Source organism: Strongylocentrotus purpuratus, unplaced genomic scaffold (genome assembly GCF_000002235.5).
Source record: "Strongylocentrotus purpuratus isolate Spur 01 unplaced genomic scaffold, Spur_5.0 spur5_scaffold_7, whole genome shotgun sequence".
Taxonomy (NCBI): domain Eukaryota; kingdom Metazoa; phylum Echinodermata; class Echinoidea; order Camarodonta; family Strongylocentrotidae; genus Strongylocentrotus; species Strongylocentrotus purpuratus.
In genome coordinates, this window is record NW_022145613.1 from 19,324,361 (window position 1) to 19,346,975 (window position 22,615).

At 40.2% G+C, this 22,615-nt stretch overlaps 1 protein-coding gene across 1 annotated transcript in view; it reads right to left on the reverse strand.

Annotated features, from left to right (window-relative positions):
* The window catches only part of LOC588072 (presequence protease, mitochondrial), a 32,994-nt gene extending 12,639 nt beyond the window's left edge, over positions 1-20,355 (reverse strand). The window contains exons 1-15 of the mRNA XM_787772.5: positions 20,189-20,355; positions 11,160-11,259; positions 9,624-9,730; positions 8,997-9,148; positions 8,155-8,269; positions 7,295-7,391; positions 6,592-6,752; positions 5,932-6,058; positions 5,435-5,523; positions 4,843-4,971; positions 4,180-4,293; positions 3,510-3,606; positions 2,504-2,777; positions 1,557-1,673; positions 748-877 (exon numbers count right to left, since the gene is read on the reverse strand). Of these exons, the coding sequence (XP_792865.3) occupies positions 748-877; positions 1,557-1,673; positions 2,504-2,777; positions 3,510-3,606; positions 4,180-4,293; positions 4,843-4,971; positions 5,435-5,523; positions 5,932-6,058; positions 6,592-6,752; positions 7,295-7,391; positions 8,155-8,269; positions 8,997-9,148; positions 9,624-9,730; positions 11,160-11,259; positions 20,189-20,247 (1,868 nt within the window). The 5' untranslated portion in view covers positions 20,248-20,355. The remainder of the gene's footprint in view (positions 1-747; positions 878-1,556; positions 1,674-2,503; positions 2,778-3,509; positions 3,607-4,179; positions 4,294-4,842; positions 4,972-5,434; positions 5,524-5,931; positions 6,059-6,591; positions 6,753-7,294; positions 7,392-8,154; positions 8,270-8,996; positions 9,149-9,623; positions 9,731-11,159; positions 11,260-20,188) is intronic.
* Between the last annotated feature and the right edge of the window lie 2,260 nt (positions 20,356-22,615).

The following is a 22,615-nucleotide window of genomic DNA, read 5'->3' on the forward strand; positions in this document are numbered from 1 at the left end:
CTGTACCAACTCACAAATATCATACACATCAGACAGAGGTGCAATTTAACAAATTATCAGATAAACAGATAATTCCTTCGTTAATTTGTGCTTGTTATTTAATGTATGCAAGTCTATGTGGGACATGAATCAATTAATATTTGGAATTTACCCATTGATTTCAAAGATGCAATTATTAGCTCAGTAATAATTCAAACTACAAATAGTTGCATGTACAAATATCAAATACTAAAAAAAAAATTGTTTCTTATACCATCTAGATCATAGTCTAAGATCATCACATCAGCATCTTCTTAAGATCCTAAAGACACGAGTAGCCTGTGGTGGAAGGGCTTTTTCATTTGCAGCACCTTGTCTTTGGAATAATTTACCATTTAATTTGAGAATGATAACTTCCTTAGAGACATTTAAATCCAAGCTGAAATATTATCTTTTTTTAACAATACCTGTATTTGGCACTATGACACTCATTCGAACTTTCTTGTCAAAACTTTCTCATTCTTTCTATTTTTCTTGTCCGCCTCAGAATAGCATTGTCTAGATAGACGGCGCTATACAAATGCCTATTATTATTATTATTATTTGGAAATACTAAGATAGCATTAAGCATGAAAGAATATACAGTTTTCATGGCTGTCTTGGAAAAAAATCACAATAAGTAAAACTTTTCAATACAAATAATAAAGCAACTATTCCTACAATAAATGATAACACAAACTCTGACATGAATACTGAGACAGGACTCACTTTGTGATGACATTGCAGAACAGAGGCAGGTAGATCTGTAGGTCATCTGGAATGTTGTCTGGTGTGAACATGGCCCTGAAGTAAGTGATCCCATTGGTTGGTTGCTCACAGAACTGAGTGTGAACACCACCTGAATGGATGGGCAAGGCATGACAACAGAATCACCTCTATTCATAAACTGGCCAGGTTACATAAGGTATATGGATATTGGTGATTATAAAGGTAAGGATAATTTACAATGCATAACTATATGTTCTTGATATACCTTACGAAGCATAGATAAAAGAATTTTGGTATTAAATAAAAGAAATAGATAATTCTATTAAGATCTATGCAAATAAATGATGTTCCTTTCCTTTCATTTCAATGATTACAAAATATAAAATGTGCAGCATACTACTTGCTATTGTTATACTGTAATGTGTATATGCTATTGTCGTACAATATTTTTTAGTTCACTGTTTGAGTACAAGTAATACTAATCAGCAAATCATAATATCTGAATAAAAATGGAAATATGTTACAGATTTTATTCAATAATACATTGATTGTTATACAGTAAAAACATGCCTAAGTGAACACTTGTACAGAAATACCACATTTTCTATTTCATTTGAATAGTATTTCTCATAGACACGTATACTATAAAACAAACCTGTACATAAATATCACCCTGCCTATACAGACTGCATTTCTTGTCTGCCTGGAGTGGTCTTTATAAAGGTTTCACTGCAGTAAACTCAAAATATTAATGTCAACAGATATGTACTATACAAACAGCAACACAAGTTTCAATGTAGTTTTCATACCCATATGTCTAGTCTCCACTGCAGTCCTCTTGGCCTTGGCATCAATGTCGCTGACCTTTAAACTCGGCAAGCAGGTCATGTCTTCCTCTCTCTTCTGCTCTTCAGCCAATTCCAATCCTAATAAGATCAATCAAACAAAAATTCTTATCCAATGTTATTCATCACAACCTGAACTTTTGGAGCCATAAGGGTATTGTTCTGTTAAAGTATTACATATAATGCCCTTGAGGCTCCAAACAATGTAACCATAATTGGGGAAATTAAATGAGAGTGTTATTACATCAGCCAGTTATTAAGAAAATCCAGGATCAAATTCCAATTTTTTTTGTAAAGTTTTTGTTCAGCTACATGTATAGTTCAAGTATCTCATTTTCCCCTGTCTGAAGCACTATGGTTATAAAAAACATTTCCATCTCTTTCTCTCTCTTTTCTCGCTCCTCCGTCTCTTTCCCTCCATCTCTCTCTTTCTCTCTCTGTCTCTTTGTATATCTCTCTCTCTCTCTCTCTCTCTCTCTCTTTCTCTCTTTCTTCTCTCGCTTTCTCCCCCACCATTCCCCTCCTTCCCTTTTCTCCAAATTCATTATCATCACCATCATCGTCATCCTCGTCATCATCAACATCATCATATCCATTATCATCATCATTATCACCTTTTTTATCATCATCATCATCATCATCATCATCATCATCTTACCTCTCTCATACATATCGTCGCTGTTTTCACGAAGTGACGGTAGTGAAAAAAAATTGCATTCACTTTGCGTTACGATTTTCCTCACTACCGTCACTTCGTGTAAATAGGGACGATATCCTCATCGGCCTCTGTTAATCTGGCAACCATTCCATCAAGAATCTCTCTATCTCTCCCTCTCTCTTTTTCCTTTGTTTCATCCTCCCTTTCCATAACCCCTTTCCGTGGTTCAACATCATCATGATCATTATCTTACCTCTTTCATAGATATCCATCTTGTCAGTCTCTGTCAATTTGGCAACCATTCCATCCAGTTTCTCCTTCTCTTCTCTCTCCTGTTCCTCCACATAATCCTCCTGTGGCTTCATGGTAAGCCAAAGCTTGTGCTGGTTGTCCTGGAAATACTCTTTGACCTTTGACTGCAGGTAGTTGGGGTCAGCGGCCACCTTGGCTTTGAAGCTGTCAACAAGCTGAGTGATCTTCAAGTTGGTTGAGGGGTCATTGCCATGGTTCCAACTTGGCATTAAAGCCTAAGACACAACAGATAAATGTTTTTTACTTTCCCAACTTCAGAGAAGACACCCATAATCTTTTCATTTACACTATTAAAAAGTGTAAGTTATTAAATGTAACACTAATGAATGGTAGAATTAAACAAACAGTGACTTTAAAAATGTAAACTTCTCAAATAAATTTTGTTAGAACATACTCGTAGGCGAAAAATTATATTTCACATTTCATTCCCACACATTTTATTCGCCATTCAAGTTTATGTGCATTGATTAATTCTACAAATAACTAAAATTATTTTTCTATAATAAAACAAGCATTATTAGACTTAGGAAGACAAAAACACCATATGATCTCACAGAATGCCTTTGGGCTTCCAATGCACCGATCAAATTTTGTTTTCATGCAAAGGCAGATCACAGACTAACAATACAATATCTCCAACTGCATATTAATAATAATGATAATAATAATAATAGGCATTTCTAAAGCGCCCTCTATCTAGAAATTCAATTCCGAGGCGCATTTTATTATTACCCCGACTTTAGCCTAGATGCCATCGCTCCAGCATTTTAAGGAATCAATTCCTGCCAGGTGCCCATTTTTTACATCACCTGGGTTGAGTGTGGCAAATTAGTGCCGCAGCGGGACTCGAACCGCAGACCTTGTGATCGGCAGTCCGGCGACGTAGCCACTCGACCACGACACATTCAGGGGTAGAAGCATATCTTCCGTTACAGAGAAGTACTTACAGCAGCTACACCAAGTCCAAATTGAGTGGATTGATGTTTGTTAGAGAGCTCAATCTTGTGAAGGATGGCTTCAATCCTCTCAGGTTCAAACCCAGTCCTGGTCACAACAATAAAAGTAAATACTCACATTATATATAATCTATGTGTGCACCTTCTGGGGAAAAAACGGTCATGCTTATTAATTGTGTGAATATGACAGAATATGACAAATGACAACAGTCTTGAGCAAAAATTGATGCATACTCTGGACATAAACAAAGACACTTTGTTCAGTACATTCTTATTTTGCATTGCAAAAATAAAATATAAAGCAAATGTTCAGAAACCTAAAGACTTCTTTGAAGAGTGCCAAATGGTTAAAATAAGCTTCAGTATATCAAAACATGTGTCTCAATTTTTTCCTTGTCTATCCCTTTCTTCTACTTATAATGTATAACATGTATTTGTGTATTCTGGCATACCCAATACAAGCTATGCTTGCTGGGATTCGTGCCTTCTTCCTTATAATACAAGTTCTTAAATATGATCCTACGTATAAATTGTATTGTTTAAACAGATGTCAAATATGTTGTCAAATTGATTGGAAGAAAATGAATATCAATTTGAATGAATTGAATTGAATCTATCGAGGAGTTTATAAACTGTTAATTTGTTGAAGGTGGTTTCTTACCTGATGACTTTTGCTATGGTGTCTTCAATGATCTTTTTGACTCTGTCCACGTCCTCCTCAGCTAATCCTCGAAGGCCAATACTAAATGTTGAGTCTCTTGTTTGACTGCTGTACCTGATGGTATTCACACAGAAATATAAAGTGCTGTCAATACCTTCTTTTTTTTTCTGTGTCTTTTTTTTCTTCACATTTCACATAATAAACTATTGAGAATTACTTCAGATTCGACAAATATTGAATCAAATGTTGTATTAGTTTATATAAAGCAAATTGAGATAAATTAATACAAAATTGTTGATTTCTAAGTGTTATCTTTATCAATGCTGATTACCTTTTTTCTATACACTCTATCGTTGTAAAATCATCACATTTTGGATTCGCTACAATGATGTTTGTTTTTTATCAAGAAATAATCTTTCTATCTATCTACTTACAGAGAGTTACTGAAAAAATGCAATTTCAAAGCTCGAGATAAGCCTTTACTATTTCTTTATTACTGCTAACAATGGCAAACTTTTTTTTTTCTTTTCTTTTCCATCATTTATTAATTGAATAATATATACATAAAAAAAGAAAAATTATATTGATAACAAAGAAAAACACATGAATTATATAATACTTATATCACAAAATTGATTATACTCTTTGGGGGGGCAAACTTACCCAATACAAGGTGCATAATCAGAACCAATACCAGCTCCTATGAGAGAGTGATAGAAGGGTGCTGTTGGACCGTCCACCAGAAGAGAGCCAAGGATTTGACCAAACACCAACTCCTCTGCATCGGTCACACTGACAGGGAATGACAAAACAGTCACATTAGGAGATATTCTATTACTCATGAAAAATGATTCATTAAACTATAAAGCTTGAACAATCACAACAGAGGAACCATTACAAGATCCATGATTGCCACAAACATGAACACGTGAATGTATGGACACAACTATATCGTCTTCGCCGTCTTCACCATCATCATTATCATCACCTTCATCATCATCATTATCCTTATCATAACCATTATCATCAATATCATCATTAGAATACCATATAAGTATTATCCACCATTCGCCATCCATCTGATAATCGCATCACAAAGACATCTTGAAATGTAAAGATACATGTATCAATTTTAGGCTGAAGGTGTAGTATACATAATTTGAACAAAAAATGAAATATTTCATTAAATTTATAATATACATGTACATTCATGAACATGTGTACAACCCAAATTTAGTGCTGGTTTGTTGCTTACTCTTTGATGACATAGCTGGCTGCCAAGGTAGTCTGTTTGTTTGGATCAGGGGCCATAGGGTCCGGTGGGCAGTACATGGTATGCTCACGCTGTATGGGAAACATTGCCAAGGTAACGGGTCATTCTTAATGAGAAGAATCAGTCCTTGATGTGAACAATGTACTAACAATGAGAAATGTGCTTCACTACATCATATAGAGATGACTGACCCCGAACTATCACCATCACCCCCCCCCCCCAACATTTACCTGGGACAACTAAAGAACAAACACTGGTTTGATGGAATTCCTAATCAATACACAACAAACAAACAAAGTTAAAAGGAAAATCCGCAGGGAGACATTCCATTCCAGATTACTTGCAGCAAGGCTTATTTAAGTTCACATGGCAAGAAATCTTCTGGAGTCATTGGATGGTATGAATATTGCCTGTCATAAAACCAAACTGAAAATGCATTTGGAAAATGAATATATATTATTATTATCATTACATCATACCGGACTGGCCCATCTGCTTTCATTAGGTACTTCTGTATGAGGCTGGAGACGTTCAAAGTGGGATAATGCCTTCTCTTCAATCAACTCTAGATGGCGCTCTAGGGGAAGATCACCATAAGTATAGAACCTGCCATGAAAGTGTTGGAGACGATTAAGATTAACATCATTTTGCTTTAGAACTGAGGATTGAAATAGGGTTTGATACATTCACAATTTTCACATCGCTCATCAAATCAGGCCATATATAAAATGAGTTCTTCTGCTCTCTTCATGTACACTTTCATAAATCATTGCTTTTTCAAAATTCTATTAAAAAAGGGGCCAAAAATTTGTTTCCTGGCAGTATATTGGTATAATGGTCATTTACTTGCATCTCAGTCAAAAGGTGAACACTACATACATGTAAATACTCAAGACAAGGCATTTTTACAGCTGCCTCTCCCTACCCGGGTACATAGCAGGATTTATTCCTTGCAATGCACTGTGCACCCATAGCAGCTCCCAGGGCTTTTAAAAGCTATGGTAATAATATCCAAAACTCCTGCAGAAGCTCACAGGGATGTTATATTTTAAAATGTAATATGCATTATAAAAATGAAATTTAAAAAAATTAGCCTTATTTATATCATTGTGGGGACAAAAAACACAATTTCTTCTTACCTGGAGTTGCTTGGATGGTAATGTGAAGCATGAAACTGTTTGAGTTGGTCCCAGGTTAGATCGGGGATTCTGATTGGTTCACCTCCACTATTATGTGAATATGTATGAGATGGGAGGAGCTTACTCTGAAGACTGTGAGCAAACAGCTGGTCTGGACCGGACTAAAAATGGAAGAAATAAAAAACAAAGAAGTTTTTAAATGAATATCAAGAAAATTGATGATTGCCAATAATTTAATTACAAGTATGAACAAAAATTTCTAAAATTTAACAACTGCATGGAGGGTCAGTTATTCCCTGGTTGTCTTCTGAATATCATTCAAACTGTGAGCAGTAGATCCTTCTTTAAGCTATGAATACACATAACTTTTCTTTTCTTGTTTATATATATATGCTATGACTGATACAAATCTAGTGCAAATCCTCCAGTGACTGTACACTGCATTTTACCTTTGATTGATTGGATATTTATCTTATTCAGAGCATAGTTACAACTCTTCATAATTGACTTTAAAATTGATGAAAATGGCAAAGAAGATACATAAATCACATTTCACTCTTTAATTTCATACTTAAATTGATCTCAGTTAAGAGACATCCAACTTAGAGATGATGGGAATACCTTTGTTCACTTGCCTAATCTACATTTCAATCAATTTTTTAATCAATACAAAGATGCAACAAAAATTAAATAAAATAATTACCATGGCACCTTTCATCTCATTAAAGACAACTCCTTTGAAGGCAATGGGAGTAGATTGGTCTTCTGTCACCTCATTTTCTAAACGCCAACCCTCCTGCCTGAAATGAAAATGTAAGCTTGTTAATTAATCCCTGGTATAACCCATTGCCTACAGGAACCAAGTGGTCCCAGTAATAAGCCTATGGGAAGGAGAGCAAAAATAATATTTTACATGGACAGAATGTATAAAATTGACCTGAAAAACCCTCTCAAGGGACGTACAAAATCATGGTCACACATCCGCAGAATTCAGCTTTTTTGATAGTTCATTATTGAAGGAATAATATAATGGACTGCCATATTTAAGTCCAACTTAAAATCGATCTTAGTCTTTGTGAAACACTCCCCTGGAGTATGAAGAAAAGAATGGATAATATAAAATGGCGCACACAGAGACTGAGGTTACGTTAGTGTGCGTCCAACTAGTTTACTCAACTAGTCAGAGTATGATATTTATACCTCTTGCAAAAGTAAACTTTGAAGCTCATATATTTAAAAAAGTAAAAAGTTTTTTTTAAACTATTCTATCCAGCATTATGGTAAAAGATAGGTAAGCTGATATATTTATGTGTGAATAATTTTTAAAAACATCTCAATCTCAGATCATCATCATCATACAGTATTCCTCATCCTAATCTTTCACTCCCCTAAAACCTGATCACATCCCTAAACTAATCCAATATTTTTATGATGGAATGAAGCCTGAGTAATTGTTGGATCATTGCCTCATGCATCCATACACCTTTCTATATTGGTATTTAAAGTTTGTACGACACTTCCTCTCTTGATGGCATTGAACTAGGATTGTAAATGAGGGCTTACATGAAGTCCAGTTGCCTCAGTCTTGGGAAGAATACAGCATCGAGGTAGACAGAGAGAAGGTTTTCAAAATCCTTGCCATTTTGAGTTGAAAAGGGGTACATCGTGTAGTCACTGGCTGCAATGAGAAAAATTGATAATTTAATGGAAGATGTAATTTATTTGCCTTCTTTTGTAGTGCTTAAATCACCATCCTACATATTCATGGTGCTCAAGGTGCTCCAATATTACCCTAGCTCAAAACATTCCAGGTATTCAGTGTACTACACCAGGGTGGGAGAGTGACAAATGAGGATCTACATCTTGATAAATGACATCGGTACCAAGCGAGGTTTGAAACCCACAATCAAGTGTCTAAACTACTTGACTATGGGGGTTGCTATAAGAATTGTTCTGTATGACAGAACAATGAAACAGTACTGAGCACTGCACAGAAAACAAAACATACAGGTAAGCACAGGATCATTGCTAAAAAAATTGTTGCAGTTCTTGTTTCATGTGACAATATTGGTCTTCCTTTTAAGGACATCGGCAGAAGGGCAAATTCTACATGCCCCATGCCTCAAAAGATGGGACAATGAGGTGTGGTTACCACTAATACACTGTGTAAGAAACTCACAAGCCAACAACCTACAGGTTACATTGTATTTTTATGAACAAGAATTTCCAAAAACACATGTACACTATAGTATACTTTGAATATACGATGGTAAATATCATCACGTCTGTGGGAGTTGTTGCGGACCCGAGAGGGAGAGAGAGAGAGTGAGAGAGAGAGTGAGAGGAGGAGAGTGAGTGAGAGAGGGAGGGTGGGATTGAGAGTCGCTATACCCTAATATTCTAACCTGTCCATGCATTCATGAATGTAGAGAGTGATCTATTGAGCATCTTGAAGAATGGGTCCCTGACAGGGTAGTTCTGAGATCCACATAGGACTGTATGCTCCAGGATATGTGATACACCTGTGCTATCCATCGGGGTGGTCCTAAACCCAACACTGGCAGGAAGAAACAAGCAATGACAAACACAGTTATTTCAAGTCACAGCCCTATGTTGAAACAATTTAACCTACATGAATCAACTTCAATGAAGCATACCTGCCACCCTTTTACAGCAATATAAGGAATATCTCAAGTCAAAATCAGGAATAGAGTCTATTTTGTATACACTTTACACAGAGGTTATCAGAAAAAGAGAGGAATCTAGGTTCAAAACAGTAGCTTGAAGACCAAAAACTAGGACTACTTCCTCCAAAATAGGAATGGTTGGCAGCTATGGATGGAGTGGTACAGGTTACCCCTTGTTTCTCAACCAAAAATTTATGATGGATGACCAAAAGGAAAAAACCTAAACATAGAATATGCACTGTTTCCTAGATTAGTTTGAAATAGAGGCTACCATATATATATTATTTCTAATTACATTATTTCTAATTACATTTCAAAAGAAGAAAAGAAAGAGGCAAGTTTTACCTGAAAACATTATTGGTATCTTCTCTTGCCACATGGAGATACTGAGCACCAGTCTTATCGTGTCTGAGTTGAACCGCAGTCAGGTACAGTTCAGGAACCGGAACTACCTGGTAACAAACAACAAAGATTTGACCAACATCCGACACTGATTATGAACATTCTGATTATAGAGATATATTTAGAAAAGGTAAAGGGCAGCCAAGTTGAAGGGCTAGGCGCCATTATGTAAAGGGGCAAATAAATAATTACAGTGCTTATATAGCGCCTAACACTTACTTGGTCAGAAGTCTCTAAGCACTCTACAATAATGCAGCATAATTACCCTGGCTTTAGCAGTGCAGCTGTTACGCGCGCTGCGTTTCAAGGAATAAATTCCTACCAGGTACCCATTTACTTCACCTGGGTGGAGTGTGGCAAATGTAGATCAATGTCTTGCCAAAGGACATTAGTGCAGCGGCGGGACTCGAACCACAGACCTTGTGATCGACTTGGTGACGTATCCACTCGACCACAACACCTCTAATTACAGATCTGCCCTGCATACATGAAATATAAATTCATCCTCGAGGCATATCATTGGCACAGGCCTTAGGGCTTTTCAAAATGCCAGGTTCATGCATTGCATATATGGTTGCAACAACCGCAAAAGTTCATTTTGCACTGCCTTCTTTTAAATGCCACGTTTATTTTAAGAGGATTTTTATAGCTAAAAGATGCATAATTTGTAAACCTGGCCTGACTGAGTCTGAGGTCTAACTCTGATACTGAGAGAGAGTGTATTCAAACAGTAGTAGCACAGACAATCAAGATATTCAAAACTTGTGCTATGCAGCAGTCGGCAGTCTGGCTTTTTGTAAGATATATCTTTTTTATTCTGATTCAATATGATACACCCTCCTAATATTGGCATGCATTTCCTTCACTCTTACTTTGTAGAGGCAAAATAAAGCATACCGGTATACCAATAAACCTGCTTTGAAAAAACACAAAATCTCTTTAAAAAGATAGTGATCTTACGCCAATAGGCCATTTTCGTGATGTACAGTAATCAAATTGAATGCATAAGTCTTTGTTAAAGTGCCTCATTAGTCAATACAAATTATTTCATTCACCTGTTATGGATGAATATATTTCAATAATCAGAATGCAAATTACATTAATGGTTTCTAAGTAGTTCAAACATTATGGCTTGCCCTACCTAACAACACGTAATGTATGCAATTTGCATTCTGACTATTGAAATACAATTATTTGTAACAACACACTAAAAGTTTTATGCATTTATTTTGATTACATTAGGAAAATGGCTGATTCAAAACCATCAATTTGTATACATATATCCATTCCAAGTATTTTACTTTGAGAACTGCATCTTGTATTGCTGGAGAAAAGGATTCCAATATCTCAGTGACTTTTTCTCTTTCTTCTCATCATGCACTATGTTCATCTATAATCTACAGCATTCTACAGGTACATAAAAAGATGATGCAATCATAAAGATGGGGTAAAAGAGAGAAGATTGGAACTGTGACATACTTTCTCTACCGAGAAGCCATGGAGCCTGTCTCCTGGTTGGTATTGCTTCGCTCTCTCCTGGGCTTTACTCACAACAGCATAGCTTCTCCTCCACTCAGCACTGAAAATAGACAAGAAAACAATATTAGGATAGAGACAATGTTTGAAAATATGTCCACACTCTACTCTCTAGAACCATACACTAATTTCTTACAAATGTAATCAACTAATTGGCTAAAAGTTTGTGGAAGTAATATATAAAACTATATATCTGACACAGATGCTGGTCTGATTCTAGTAAATGAAGTAATGTTAATTATCTTATTTTATATATTTTGCTGTTTTCTCAGGGGAGCAACAAAACTGACTGACAAGGTGACTAAGAATAAGATTTATTTGGAAATTGTCTCTGTGGTTTTTGTTTACCAATAGCATTACATAAATATGCTTGACAGGTTTGAATAATTGACTCTCTATGCTTTGCTGGAGTGCCTAGACTCTACATGGTAACACTCCAGCAAAGCATAGCCATAGTCATAGAGAGTCAATGATAATGTGTTGACCACTAGCACTGCACTACATCATAGTACATGTTTAGAAAACTACATGGGGTATGGACTATGTTGCGTGTTAACTAGTAATCCCACATAATTCCCTTTTTTAATTAAACTACTAAAAAGCAGTATCCCTCCAGACAAGAAAACACTTAATAAATGATCACATCCAGACAAATTGATTATGGTTAAAAACTGGTTCTATATTCTATAATTTCACATAAGATACAATGATTACAGAATTATCAGAAACCTCTTCTGTCTATCTCAACAGTGACAGACAATTAAACTATCACTAGGCCCTTGGTAGTTGCTATTAATAATCAAACATAGATAACTTCCAACAGCACATTAATGTAAAGGAGACTCAACTTAGTCACTATGGTATTAATGATTACCGCTGAATACAAGTCTCGAAATATCAGGAGTCTAGCTGTTCAGTACAACTTAAAACAGTACTAAAACAAGTCAGTTAAATATCATTCACACTGCATGAATAATAACAGTCAAGAAAATACTACTCAAATCTAAGCTAGACAGCGTTTAGATTTACTTACATAGGCACGAAATATTGTGGTTCAAGAAACCGCTAAACAAATCTCTACTTGTGTATGTGTACGGAATGCACAACACGAGAATACAACAATATATCGGTGGATCTAGACTATAGCAGATCTAGATCAGTAGACCAGGCATAGGCCTAGAACTAGTGCAATTATAAACATGTAAAATATGTGTTAGTAAGCGTACGCACTCAACAACAGGCACTCAGTCAGTCAAAATAAGGCCTCACAATGATAAACAATGCAAAGCATAAATCACAATATAATTAACGTTACGTGAGTCATTGGAGTTGAATTCAAAGTAGATCTTCTTCAAGTTCTACTTCTAGGTAGATGTAGAAACTAGCTAGTCGAGAACAGTGGTCGACGAGCTGGTTGTCGATCGCGTAGGATATGCAGACGATGATCGACGCTAGGTGAATACCACGATGATGAAGACGATGTTGAAGACAACGATGATGACAACAATGATGAAGACGACGCTGGTGAAGACAGCGATGATGAAGTCGACGATGAAGACGACACTGGTGAAGACAGCGATGATGAATCAGTTAACAGATGAATACAATGATGATGCAGTCAATGTCAATAGATCAACTTCAGTGACTTGCGATGCAGGTCGAAGAATCAAATGTCGAGACAATATATATGAAGTCGATGATAAAAGGTTGTCAAACAATAATGCAGGTGAGAAAAAACGTTAGATCATATTAAATGTTCTATTCTCACTGCTGGTGAATTAAAGTGTCGTCAATGTTGAACATCGAGAGAGTCAAAATATATCTTGCAAAACGTACAAGATGTAAATAGGTGAGCACGTCCACCGGGAATGGTCCGGGGACGTAGCAGTTCAATCCTCGTTGGATACAATTTTCTAGGTACAAATATCAACACAATAACAGCATGTGTGTATACCAATATTAAAACAGCTCACTGATTCCCGCACAGGAAAATCAGAAGAGCGCCAATCAACTACAGCGCGATTGGTTCAAAACACGCGCACATGTATGTTAATTAAGCACGTGATCTAAATACTTATGAATAAATACGCGTACATCTATGTTAATTGGTCATGTGATCAAAATACTAATGAATAAACATCGTTATATAATAAATCGAGTTAAAACCAGTTCTGAGGACATGGCATAATACCAAATCCTCGAACTCTCAATGACTTCTAAAGCGGCCATTTTGGATTAAAAACACAATATGTATACCAGTGAATTATAAATGAATGCACTGTAACATTTGTCGCTACATTAACCCCCCTACTAGACCCGAGCTTGCGTAAGCTCCGAGGGGCGAAAATACACAATTAAAAATATAAAGGAAACATATGTACAAAATACATTAATATACATGAAAATAACCACTATTTATGCGACACGTTCAATGTAGTGAACCTGAACGTACCTTTGCGGCCAGTGGACGTGGCGGCCTGAACGTGTGACACGCGCAGCAGGTTGCGATTTCACCAGAGCAGGAGCAGGCGTAGGAGCAGGTGCAGGAGCAGGCGCAGAGGTTGCGCGAAGTGCTGTGCGCAGAGGGGAGGAGACAGTAGGCTCTCCCTCTAGAGGTACGTCAGCCGCGGTAGTCCTAGCCGAAACGCTTTCCAAAAATGCGGGTTTCAGTCGATCAATGCTTACAGAAACATGCTTGCCCTTTTGCTCAATAACGAAAAACTTCGGGTTTCGTTTGAGAACCTTGAACGGACCCAAATACGGAGGCTGTAATGGCTTACGGACAGCATCGATACGCAAGAAAATATGCGTACAAGTATCGAGAGACCTATGTACAAAACTGGTCTGTGGTGACCTACGTGTCGCTGTAGGCGCTAAAACAGACATATGGTCCTTCAAGCGTTGGACGTAGTCCGCGGGGTCAACAGTATCGTGTCGCGTAGGCACTATCAGCTGGCCTGGAAGACGCAACGCCGTCCCGTAGACTAGTTCGGCAGCGGAAGCTCCGATGTCTTCCTTAATAGCTGCGCGGATACCCAACATGACCAAAGGAAGGTATTCTTGCCAACGGTTCGGCTCGGGTTGAGATTTGAGAGAGGCTTTAAGTTGCCGATGGAACCGTTCCACCATACCGTTGGCCTGCGGGTGGTAGGCCGTGGTGGCTATGGTCCGACAAACTAGCAAATTAGCTAATGCAGTGAAAAGCGCAGATTGAAACTGACGACCTCGATCATGCGTAATCGTGGCTGGAGCTCCAAAGCGAGCTACCCAGTTCTCCACTAGAGCTATGGCTACTGTCTCGGCAGTGGCATCCGCTATCGGGATCGCTTCGGGCCAACGGGTGAACCTGTCGATACACGTCAGCAGATAAATGTGCCCTTTCGAGGGCGGTAGTGGCCCAACAAGATCAATATGAACGTGTGCAAAACGGGCATCGGGGTTGGCAAAAGTGCCAAGCGGTGAGTGCGTATGACGTTGGATCTTTGCGCGCTGACATGGGATGCAAGTACGCGCCCATGTACAAATGTCCTTGTTCATACCCCGCCACACAAAACGGGCCGCTATAAGCTTTTGCGAAGCTTTAATGCCCGGATGCGCGAGATTGTGCAGATTGTCAAACAACGATCGACGGTGCGCTACCGATACATACGGCCGCGGATGCCCTGTGGACATGTCGCACCAAATGTGCGCGTCCCCTTCCGGAAGGAGGACCTTCTCAAATTTGAGCGAGGTTGACGTGTCTGAGCGCAGAGCAGCGAGCTCAACGTCATCGACTTGGTCGGTCGCGACTACACGCAGGTTAATCGAGTTCGGTAATTGCACTGAGTCAATCTCGGTGCGAGAAAGTGCATCAGCTACCTGATTATCAACGCCTCGAATATGGCGTATGTCGGAGGTAAACTGTGACACGTAATCGAGTTGCCGCGCTTCCCTAGGGGAATGTCGATCGGGCGATGTCTTGAGTGCGAAGGTAAGAGGCTTGTGGTCTGTAAAAACAAAAAAATCACGCCCCTCTAAGAAGTATCGGAAATGGCGTATTCCGAGGTAAATGGCTAGCAGCTCTCGACCAAAGGTACTATACCTAGTCTCGGGAGGCTTGAGGCGGCGAGAAAAGAACGCAAGCGGTCGCCACTCCCCTTCATGGAGTTGCTGTAACACACCACCTACGGCGAGATCGGAAGCGTCTACCGCGAGGCATGTAGGTAGCTCAACAGACGGGTATGTAAGCATCGTGACGTTCGCGAGGTCCTCTTTGACAGCCGCGAAAGCAGAGTCGCACACAGGGGACCAATCTAACGCCTTTCGAGAGCGCTTAGGTTGCTTGCGCAGCAAATCAGTCAAGGCGGCCAGCGAGGATGCGCACTTAGGCATAAATCGGCGGTAAAAATTAACCATGCCTAAGAACCGGCGCAGCTGGCGTAGCGAGGTAGGGCGCGGAAATTTGCGAATTACCGCGACCTTGTCATCCATCGGGGAGACGCCCTGGGCAGTCACATGGTGCCCTAGAAAGTCTAGTGCTTCGACTCCAAACTGGCATTTGTCAGGATGCACTACTACTCCATAATCACGGAGGCTTGTGAACAGCTGGCGCAAATGAGTCTCGTGCTGTTCGGGATTCTCGCTGGCAACAAGAATATCATCAAGATACACGAATACAAATGGCAGGTCACGGACGACCCTATCAATAAACCTTTGAAAGGTTTGCGCCGCGTTGCGTAGTCCGAATGGCATGCGTCGGAAATGGAATAACCCAAAAGGGGTTGTCAGCGCGGTCTTCTTCACATCATCAGGGTGTACGGGGATCTGATGATATGCGCGCACTAAGTCAACTTTGGAAAATACGCACTTGTCTCGCAACTGTGCGGCAAAGTCGTGAAGGTGCGGAATGGGATAGCGATCCGGGACGGTCACGCGATTAAGAGCGCGGTAATCGCCACATGGTCGCCAACCGCCTGACTTCTTTGGCACCATGTGGAGCGGCGACGCCCATGAACTGTCTGAGGGCTCGACAATGCCCAAATCGAGTAACCGGCCAAACTCGTCTTTAGCGATCTTGTGTTTGTCCGGCGCTAAGCGTCGAGGTCGTGCCGAAACTGGTGGGCCGGTTGTGAGTATTCTATGTGTGACGTCATGTTTCAACGGACAGTTCTTAAACATGGGCCGAGTTACTTCCGTGAACTCGGCAAGTAAGCGTTTGTAGACAGAATCGGAGTCTACTTGCACTATTGTGAGATTCAGCGACGGTAAGTCGGAGGCGATGCCATGTACGGACAGACTAGTGGTGGCATCCCAAAGTCGGTTGGTGCGCAAATCCACTAGTAAGCCGTAATGCCTCAAAAAAATCTGCGCCGAGGATAGGCTGCGAAACATCGGCCAATATGAATGACCACTTAAACGAACGCCGCAGCCCAATACACACTGTGAGCTCACGCTGCCCATATGTGCATATGCGCGTCTTGTTTGCAGCCTGCAAAACGAGTGGCATAAGGTGCCTCTTATCAGCGGTGTTGGGAGGAATTACGCTTACCGCGGCACCCGTATCGACCAAAAATCGTGTCCCAGAATCTCTATCTGTGACATAGAACAAGCGACCGTCACGAAGAGGGCCAGTGAGGCTTGTCGCGCCCACCTCCTGGCCTAGTTGTTTTCCGCCGGCTTGCTATATGTGCATGGTGGGCGGCACTGGTGAGCCTTCTCACCCCACTTCTCATGATACCAGCACAATTCTGAAGTGCTCGCTGATTTACTACCGGATGAGTCGCGCTTACGGTTACTGCTCATGCTGCGGCTTCGGCTTCGGCTCCGCATGCGACCGACAGTGGCAGTCAGCTCCTTCACCATTTTCGTGAGCTCAAGGACTTGGTGTTGAAGATCGGGGTTAGAGTTAGATACAGCTGCGACTGTGGCGCTGGGTGCTGAAATTCCAGTGACGGGAATTGACGCTTCTAGAATTTTATCGGCTAAATTGGCCAACTCAGAAAGCGGAAGCGCGTCGCTCGATGATGCCAGAATGAGGCGGACATTCTGTGGCAGGCGCTGCAGAAACAATTCCCGCAAAATCCCCTTCTCTAGCTGCTGCATGCCTAGCAGCTGCTGCATGCGCCTCAGAAGTTGACTAGGTTTTCGGTCGCCTAATTCCTCTTCATTCAATAACATCTGAACTCGGCGCTGTTCAGAGGAGGTCATTCGCGATATGAGCAGGGCACGCAGCTCAGTATAAGGCTTGATCGGGGGTGGACTAATCAATATGTCGCGGATCTCGAGCGCAACATCCGACGGCAATGTCGCTATAATATAGGCATATTTGGTCTGCTCGCTGGTTATGCCTCTAGTCTCAAACTGAGCAGAGGCTTGGGCAAACCATACCTCCGGGTCTCCCCTCCAAAAAGGGGGGAGCTTAATGCTGACTGCGCCGACGCCTTGGGTGGCCTGTACGCTAGCCCCGGCCGCGGCTCCCGCCTGCTCATGCTCCGGCGGAGGGCCCTCCTCGGCAGTATTTGGTGCGGGCATGACGACGCGCCACGTCCACTGTTCACAAATCTAAATTCAGTGTATCAGTAAGAAATGTGATTACCTAATGGTAAAAAAAAAATATTAATAAGCAAAGGTAATCTAACTAAATGTTTCTTATCTCAGGGGGATCACGTCGGGGTCACCAATTTAGAAAACTACATGGGGTATGGACTATGTTGCGTGTTAACTAGTAATCCCACATAATTCCCTTTTTTAATTAAACTACTAAAAAGCAGTATCCCTCCAGACAAGAAAACACTTAATAAATGATCACATCCAGACAAATTGATTATGGTTAAAAACTGGTTCTATATTCTATAATTTCACATAAGATACAATGATTACAGAATTATCAGAAACCTCTTCTGTCTATCTCAACAGTGACAGACAATTAAACTATCACTAGGCCCTTGGTAGTTGCTATTAATAATCAAACATAGATAACTTCCAACAGCACATTAATGTAAAGGAGACTCAACTTAGTCACTATGGTATTAATGATTACCGCTGAATACAAGTCTCGAAATATCAGGAGTCTAGCTGTTCAGTACAACTTAAAACAGTACTAAAACAAGTCAGTTAAATATCATTCACACTGCATGAATAATAACAGTCAAGAAAATACTACTCAAATCTAAGCTAGACAGCGTTTAGATTTACTTACATAGGCACGAAATATTGTGGTTCAAGAAACCGCTAAACAAATCTCTACTTGTGTATGTGTACGGAATGCACAACACGAGAATACAACAATATATCGGTGGATCTAGACTATAGCAGATCTAGATCAGTAGACCAGGCATAGGCCTAGAACTAGTGCAATTATAAACATGTAAAATATGTGTTAGTAAGCGTACGCACTCAACAACAGGCACTCAGTCAGTCAAAATAAGGCCTCACAATGATAAACAATGCAAAGCATAAATCACAATATAATTAACGTTACGTGAGTCATTGGAGTTGAATTCAAAGTAGATCTTCTTCAAGTTCTACTTCTAGGTAGATGTAGAAACTAGCTAGTCGAGAACAGTGGTCGACGAGCTGGTTGTCGATCGCGTAGGATATGCAGACGATGATCGACGCTAGGTGAATACCACGATGATGAAGACGATGTTGAAGACAACGATGATGACAACAATGATGAAGACGACGCTGGTGAAGACAGCGATGATGAAGTCGACGATGAAGACGACACTGGTGAAGACAGCGATGATGAATCAGTTAACAGATGAATACAATGATGATGCAGTCAATGTCAATAGATCAACTTCAGTGACTTGCGATGCAGGTCGAAGAATCAAATGTCGAGACAATATATATGAAGTCGATGATAAAAGGTTGTCAAACAATAATGCAGGTGAGAAAAAACGTTAGATCATATTAAATGTTCTATTCTCACTGCTGGTGAATTAAAGTGTCGTCAATGTTGAACATCGAGAGAGTCAAAATATATCTTGCAAAACGTACAAGATGTAAATAGGTGAGCACGTCCACCGGGAATGGTCCGGGGACGTAGCAGTTCAATCCTCGTTGGATACAATTTTCTAGGTACAAATATCAACACAATAACAGCATGTGTGTATACCAATATTAAAACAGCTCACTGATTCCCGCACAGGAAAATCAGAAGAGCGCCAATCAACTACAGCGCGATTGGTTCAAAACACGCGCACATGTATGTTAATTAAGCACGTGATCTAAATACTTATGAATAAATACGCGTACATCTATGTTAATTGGTCATGTGATCAAAATACTAATGAATAAACATCGTTATATAATAAATCGAGTTAAAACCAGTTCTGAGGACATGGCATAATACCAAATCCTCGAACTCTCAATGACTTCTAAAGCGGCCATTTTGGATTAAAAACACAATATGTATACCAGTGAATTATAAATGAATGCACTGTAACATTTGTCGCTACACATGTACTGTTAATAGGCAGAATTGCACTCATGAATAGTCCATAGTCTATACACACATAACACACAAATGCATGTAATAAAGACGATGTGGCTGATCAGCAAATTTGACAGTAGACTCACAATTTGAATTTTTAAACTAGATCTATTCTTTCTAGACCTAACATCGGTAAATTTGAAAAATTTGTATTTTACTGCTTAGTATTTGTAATTTGGGTGTCATCAAGAACTAGGCCTAAAGTAAAGTAGACCTAGATCTACCGATTTTGAGTGAAAGCAGTTGAGTTTTGTACAGTGGTGTTTGAAATGTTGAGAATCAATAGCACAGCTTTTAATACACAGCCAGGATAGTAATGCAGCTATGGGTGAATGATAATGTCAATGCTACAAATAGACCTACAATGCAATCTACAATGTGAAATAAAGGGCGAACACAAATTACAGCGAGTGGGACTGGACTAGATTTTTGACGCTTCTCATTTTTTTAGCCAGAATTCTAGTTAGTTCAATGAAAATGAAGAAATGAGCGTTACCTCAAACGTCGTTTTAGTACACAACGTGACCACGATGATGAAATGGCAGCTCGCAACATCTTTTACCGAAATTTCCTCGGAGTTCTACTTCTACTGGAATCAATTTTCTCATCATCCAGGCCGAGACGATGGAGACGATAGCACATGCAACGATGCCGTATTATTACGCAACTCGCTGGGTACCAACTCGCTGGGGCGATGCGCGGCGCACAGAGCTACCGTGATCTAGGGGCCGGTGGTCTGATGTCATCGGTATGCCCGGTGTGGGTCTCATAAGATCCTCATGATAAATTGTTGATTTTAAAACGATGGAGGTGTGTCCGCGTTTGGGAGGTGTCTATTTGCATTGGCGTATATCGAGGGGGGTGAAAATAAGTGCCACCCCCCCCCCCCCCCCCCCGCTTCACCGCGGATGGCTGTTTCGCCGCTATATATTTTCTCACGAAATTGAGAGAAGAAACAAAATAAAATCAGGGAGGTGAGACTGCCTGATAAAATTGTGCTCATATATAAGGCGGCCCCAGGTTGCTCATCCAACTTAGATTCTGGGGTAGCTACGCCCCCTTTACCCGGCCACTCCAATTAGTTACCTGCATATCAGTGACACAAATATGGTATCAAAATATGCTCGATCATCCGACCGTAATTAAATGCCTAAAACCAGAGGCGGCCCTCCCGGGGGGCAGGGGGCACAGTGCCCCCCTACTTTTTCAAGCACCCGAAAAGTGCCCCTTTTAACATATGAATAGTGCCCCTTTTACTTAGACAAGTGCCCCTATTAATTTTTAAAAAGTGCCTCTTCACCTTTTCAACTCTGATAAGTGCCCCTTTTATTTGGACACGTGCCCCTTTTCCTTCGACAAGACTAGTTCCCTGTTTTCCTTTGCAATAAGGGTTAGTGTCCAATTTCCATTCTCATAAGTGCCCTTTTCAATCTCTAGTATAATTAGTGCCCCTTTTCAGGTGCGAGAAGTGCCTCTTTTCACTTTTGATTAGTGCCCCCTTCACCTCTGATAATTGCCCTATTCAAATCTGAGAGGTGCCTCTTTTTCTTTGACAAGTGTCCCTTTTCCTTTGTGATCAGTGCCCCTACTCCTTTTAATAACTACCCCCATTTTAACTCGGATAAGCGCACCTTATATTTTCACATGTGCCCGGCTTTTAATTTCTAATAAATGCCTCTTTTCCTAATGACAAGTGTCCCATTAAAAAAGAGTCCCTTCCCCTTCTCATAAGTGCCCCTCCTCTGGTAAATGACCTTTTTCAGGTACGAGAAGTTACTCATTTCCACTTCAGATAAGTGCCCCCTTAACCTCCAATAAATGCCCCTTTAAAATCTGATCGGTGTCCATTTTCTTTAAACCACTGCCCCTTTTCCTTTCTATTAAGTTCCCCTTTTCCTAATGATAAGTGCCCCATTAAAAAGAGCCCCTTCCCATAAGTGCCCCTTCTCTGGTAAATGACCCTTTTCAGGTACGAGAAAATACTCCTTTTCACTTCAGATTACTGCCCCGATAACCTCCGATAAATGCCCCTTTAAAATCTGATCGGTGCCAATTTTCTTTCAACTAATGCACATTTTCCTTTATTATAAGTGCCACTTTTCATATCAGGTCATTGTCCCTTATCAGGTGCAATAAGTTCCTCTTCTCAACTCTGATAATTTTCCTTTTAACAATGATACGTGCCCCTTTTTCTTTCTAATAAGGGACCTGTCCCATCTTTTCACCTCCTATAAATGCCCCTATCAAAATCTGATGGGGGCCCCCTTTCCGTCGACAAATGCCCATTTCCTATTGTCATGACTGACTTAGTTCATCCCTGGTTGAGTGCCTCTTTTTGAAGGTCTAAGAAGTGCCCCATTTTCACCTCTGATAATTACTCTTTGTACTTTGGCAAATGCTCCTTTTCTTTTCTGATAAGTGTCCCCTTTTCCTCTCATCATTAAACGCGCCCCAAATTTCAAGCGACTAAGAGCAATTTCTACCAAAGCTCTATCCAGTCTTCCATTATGAGAATGTGCTCTTTCTCTCTGCGATCTCACAAATATTTAAAATTTTCCTTGCTCGCTTCGCTCGCTTGCAAATGATTTTCCAGACCATTACACCCGACTGCAATGCATGATGCTTAAGCAATATCTTGTATGGTGTATAAAGTGAAACAAATATTGAAATCATCCCTGATAATGTAATCACAATATAGGGTTATATACCTATGTCTAAAAGATTGAATATTTTCGCTTTGAGATTTCCCTTTGTAGGTGCCCTTTTTTCCAGAAAGTGCCCCTTTTTCTTGGTGCCTCCCCCCCCCCCCCCCCCCACTTTCGAAGTCGCTCGGCCGCCCCTGCCTAAAACCCCTGAGCTTCAGGGGGATCCGCCCCCTGGAAACCCTACCAGGGGCCGTATAAGGCGAACCCCCGGATGCTCA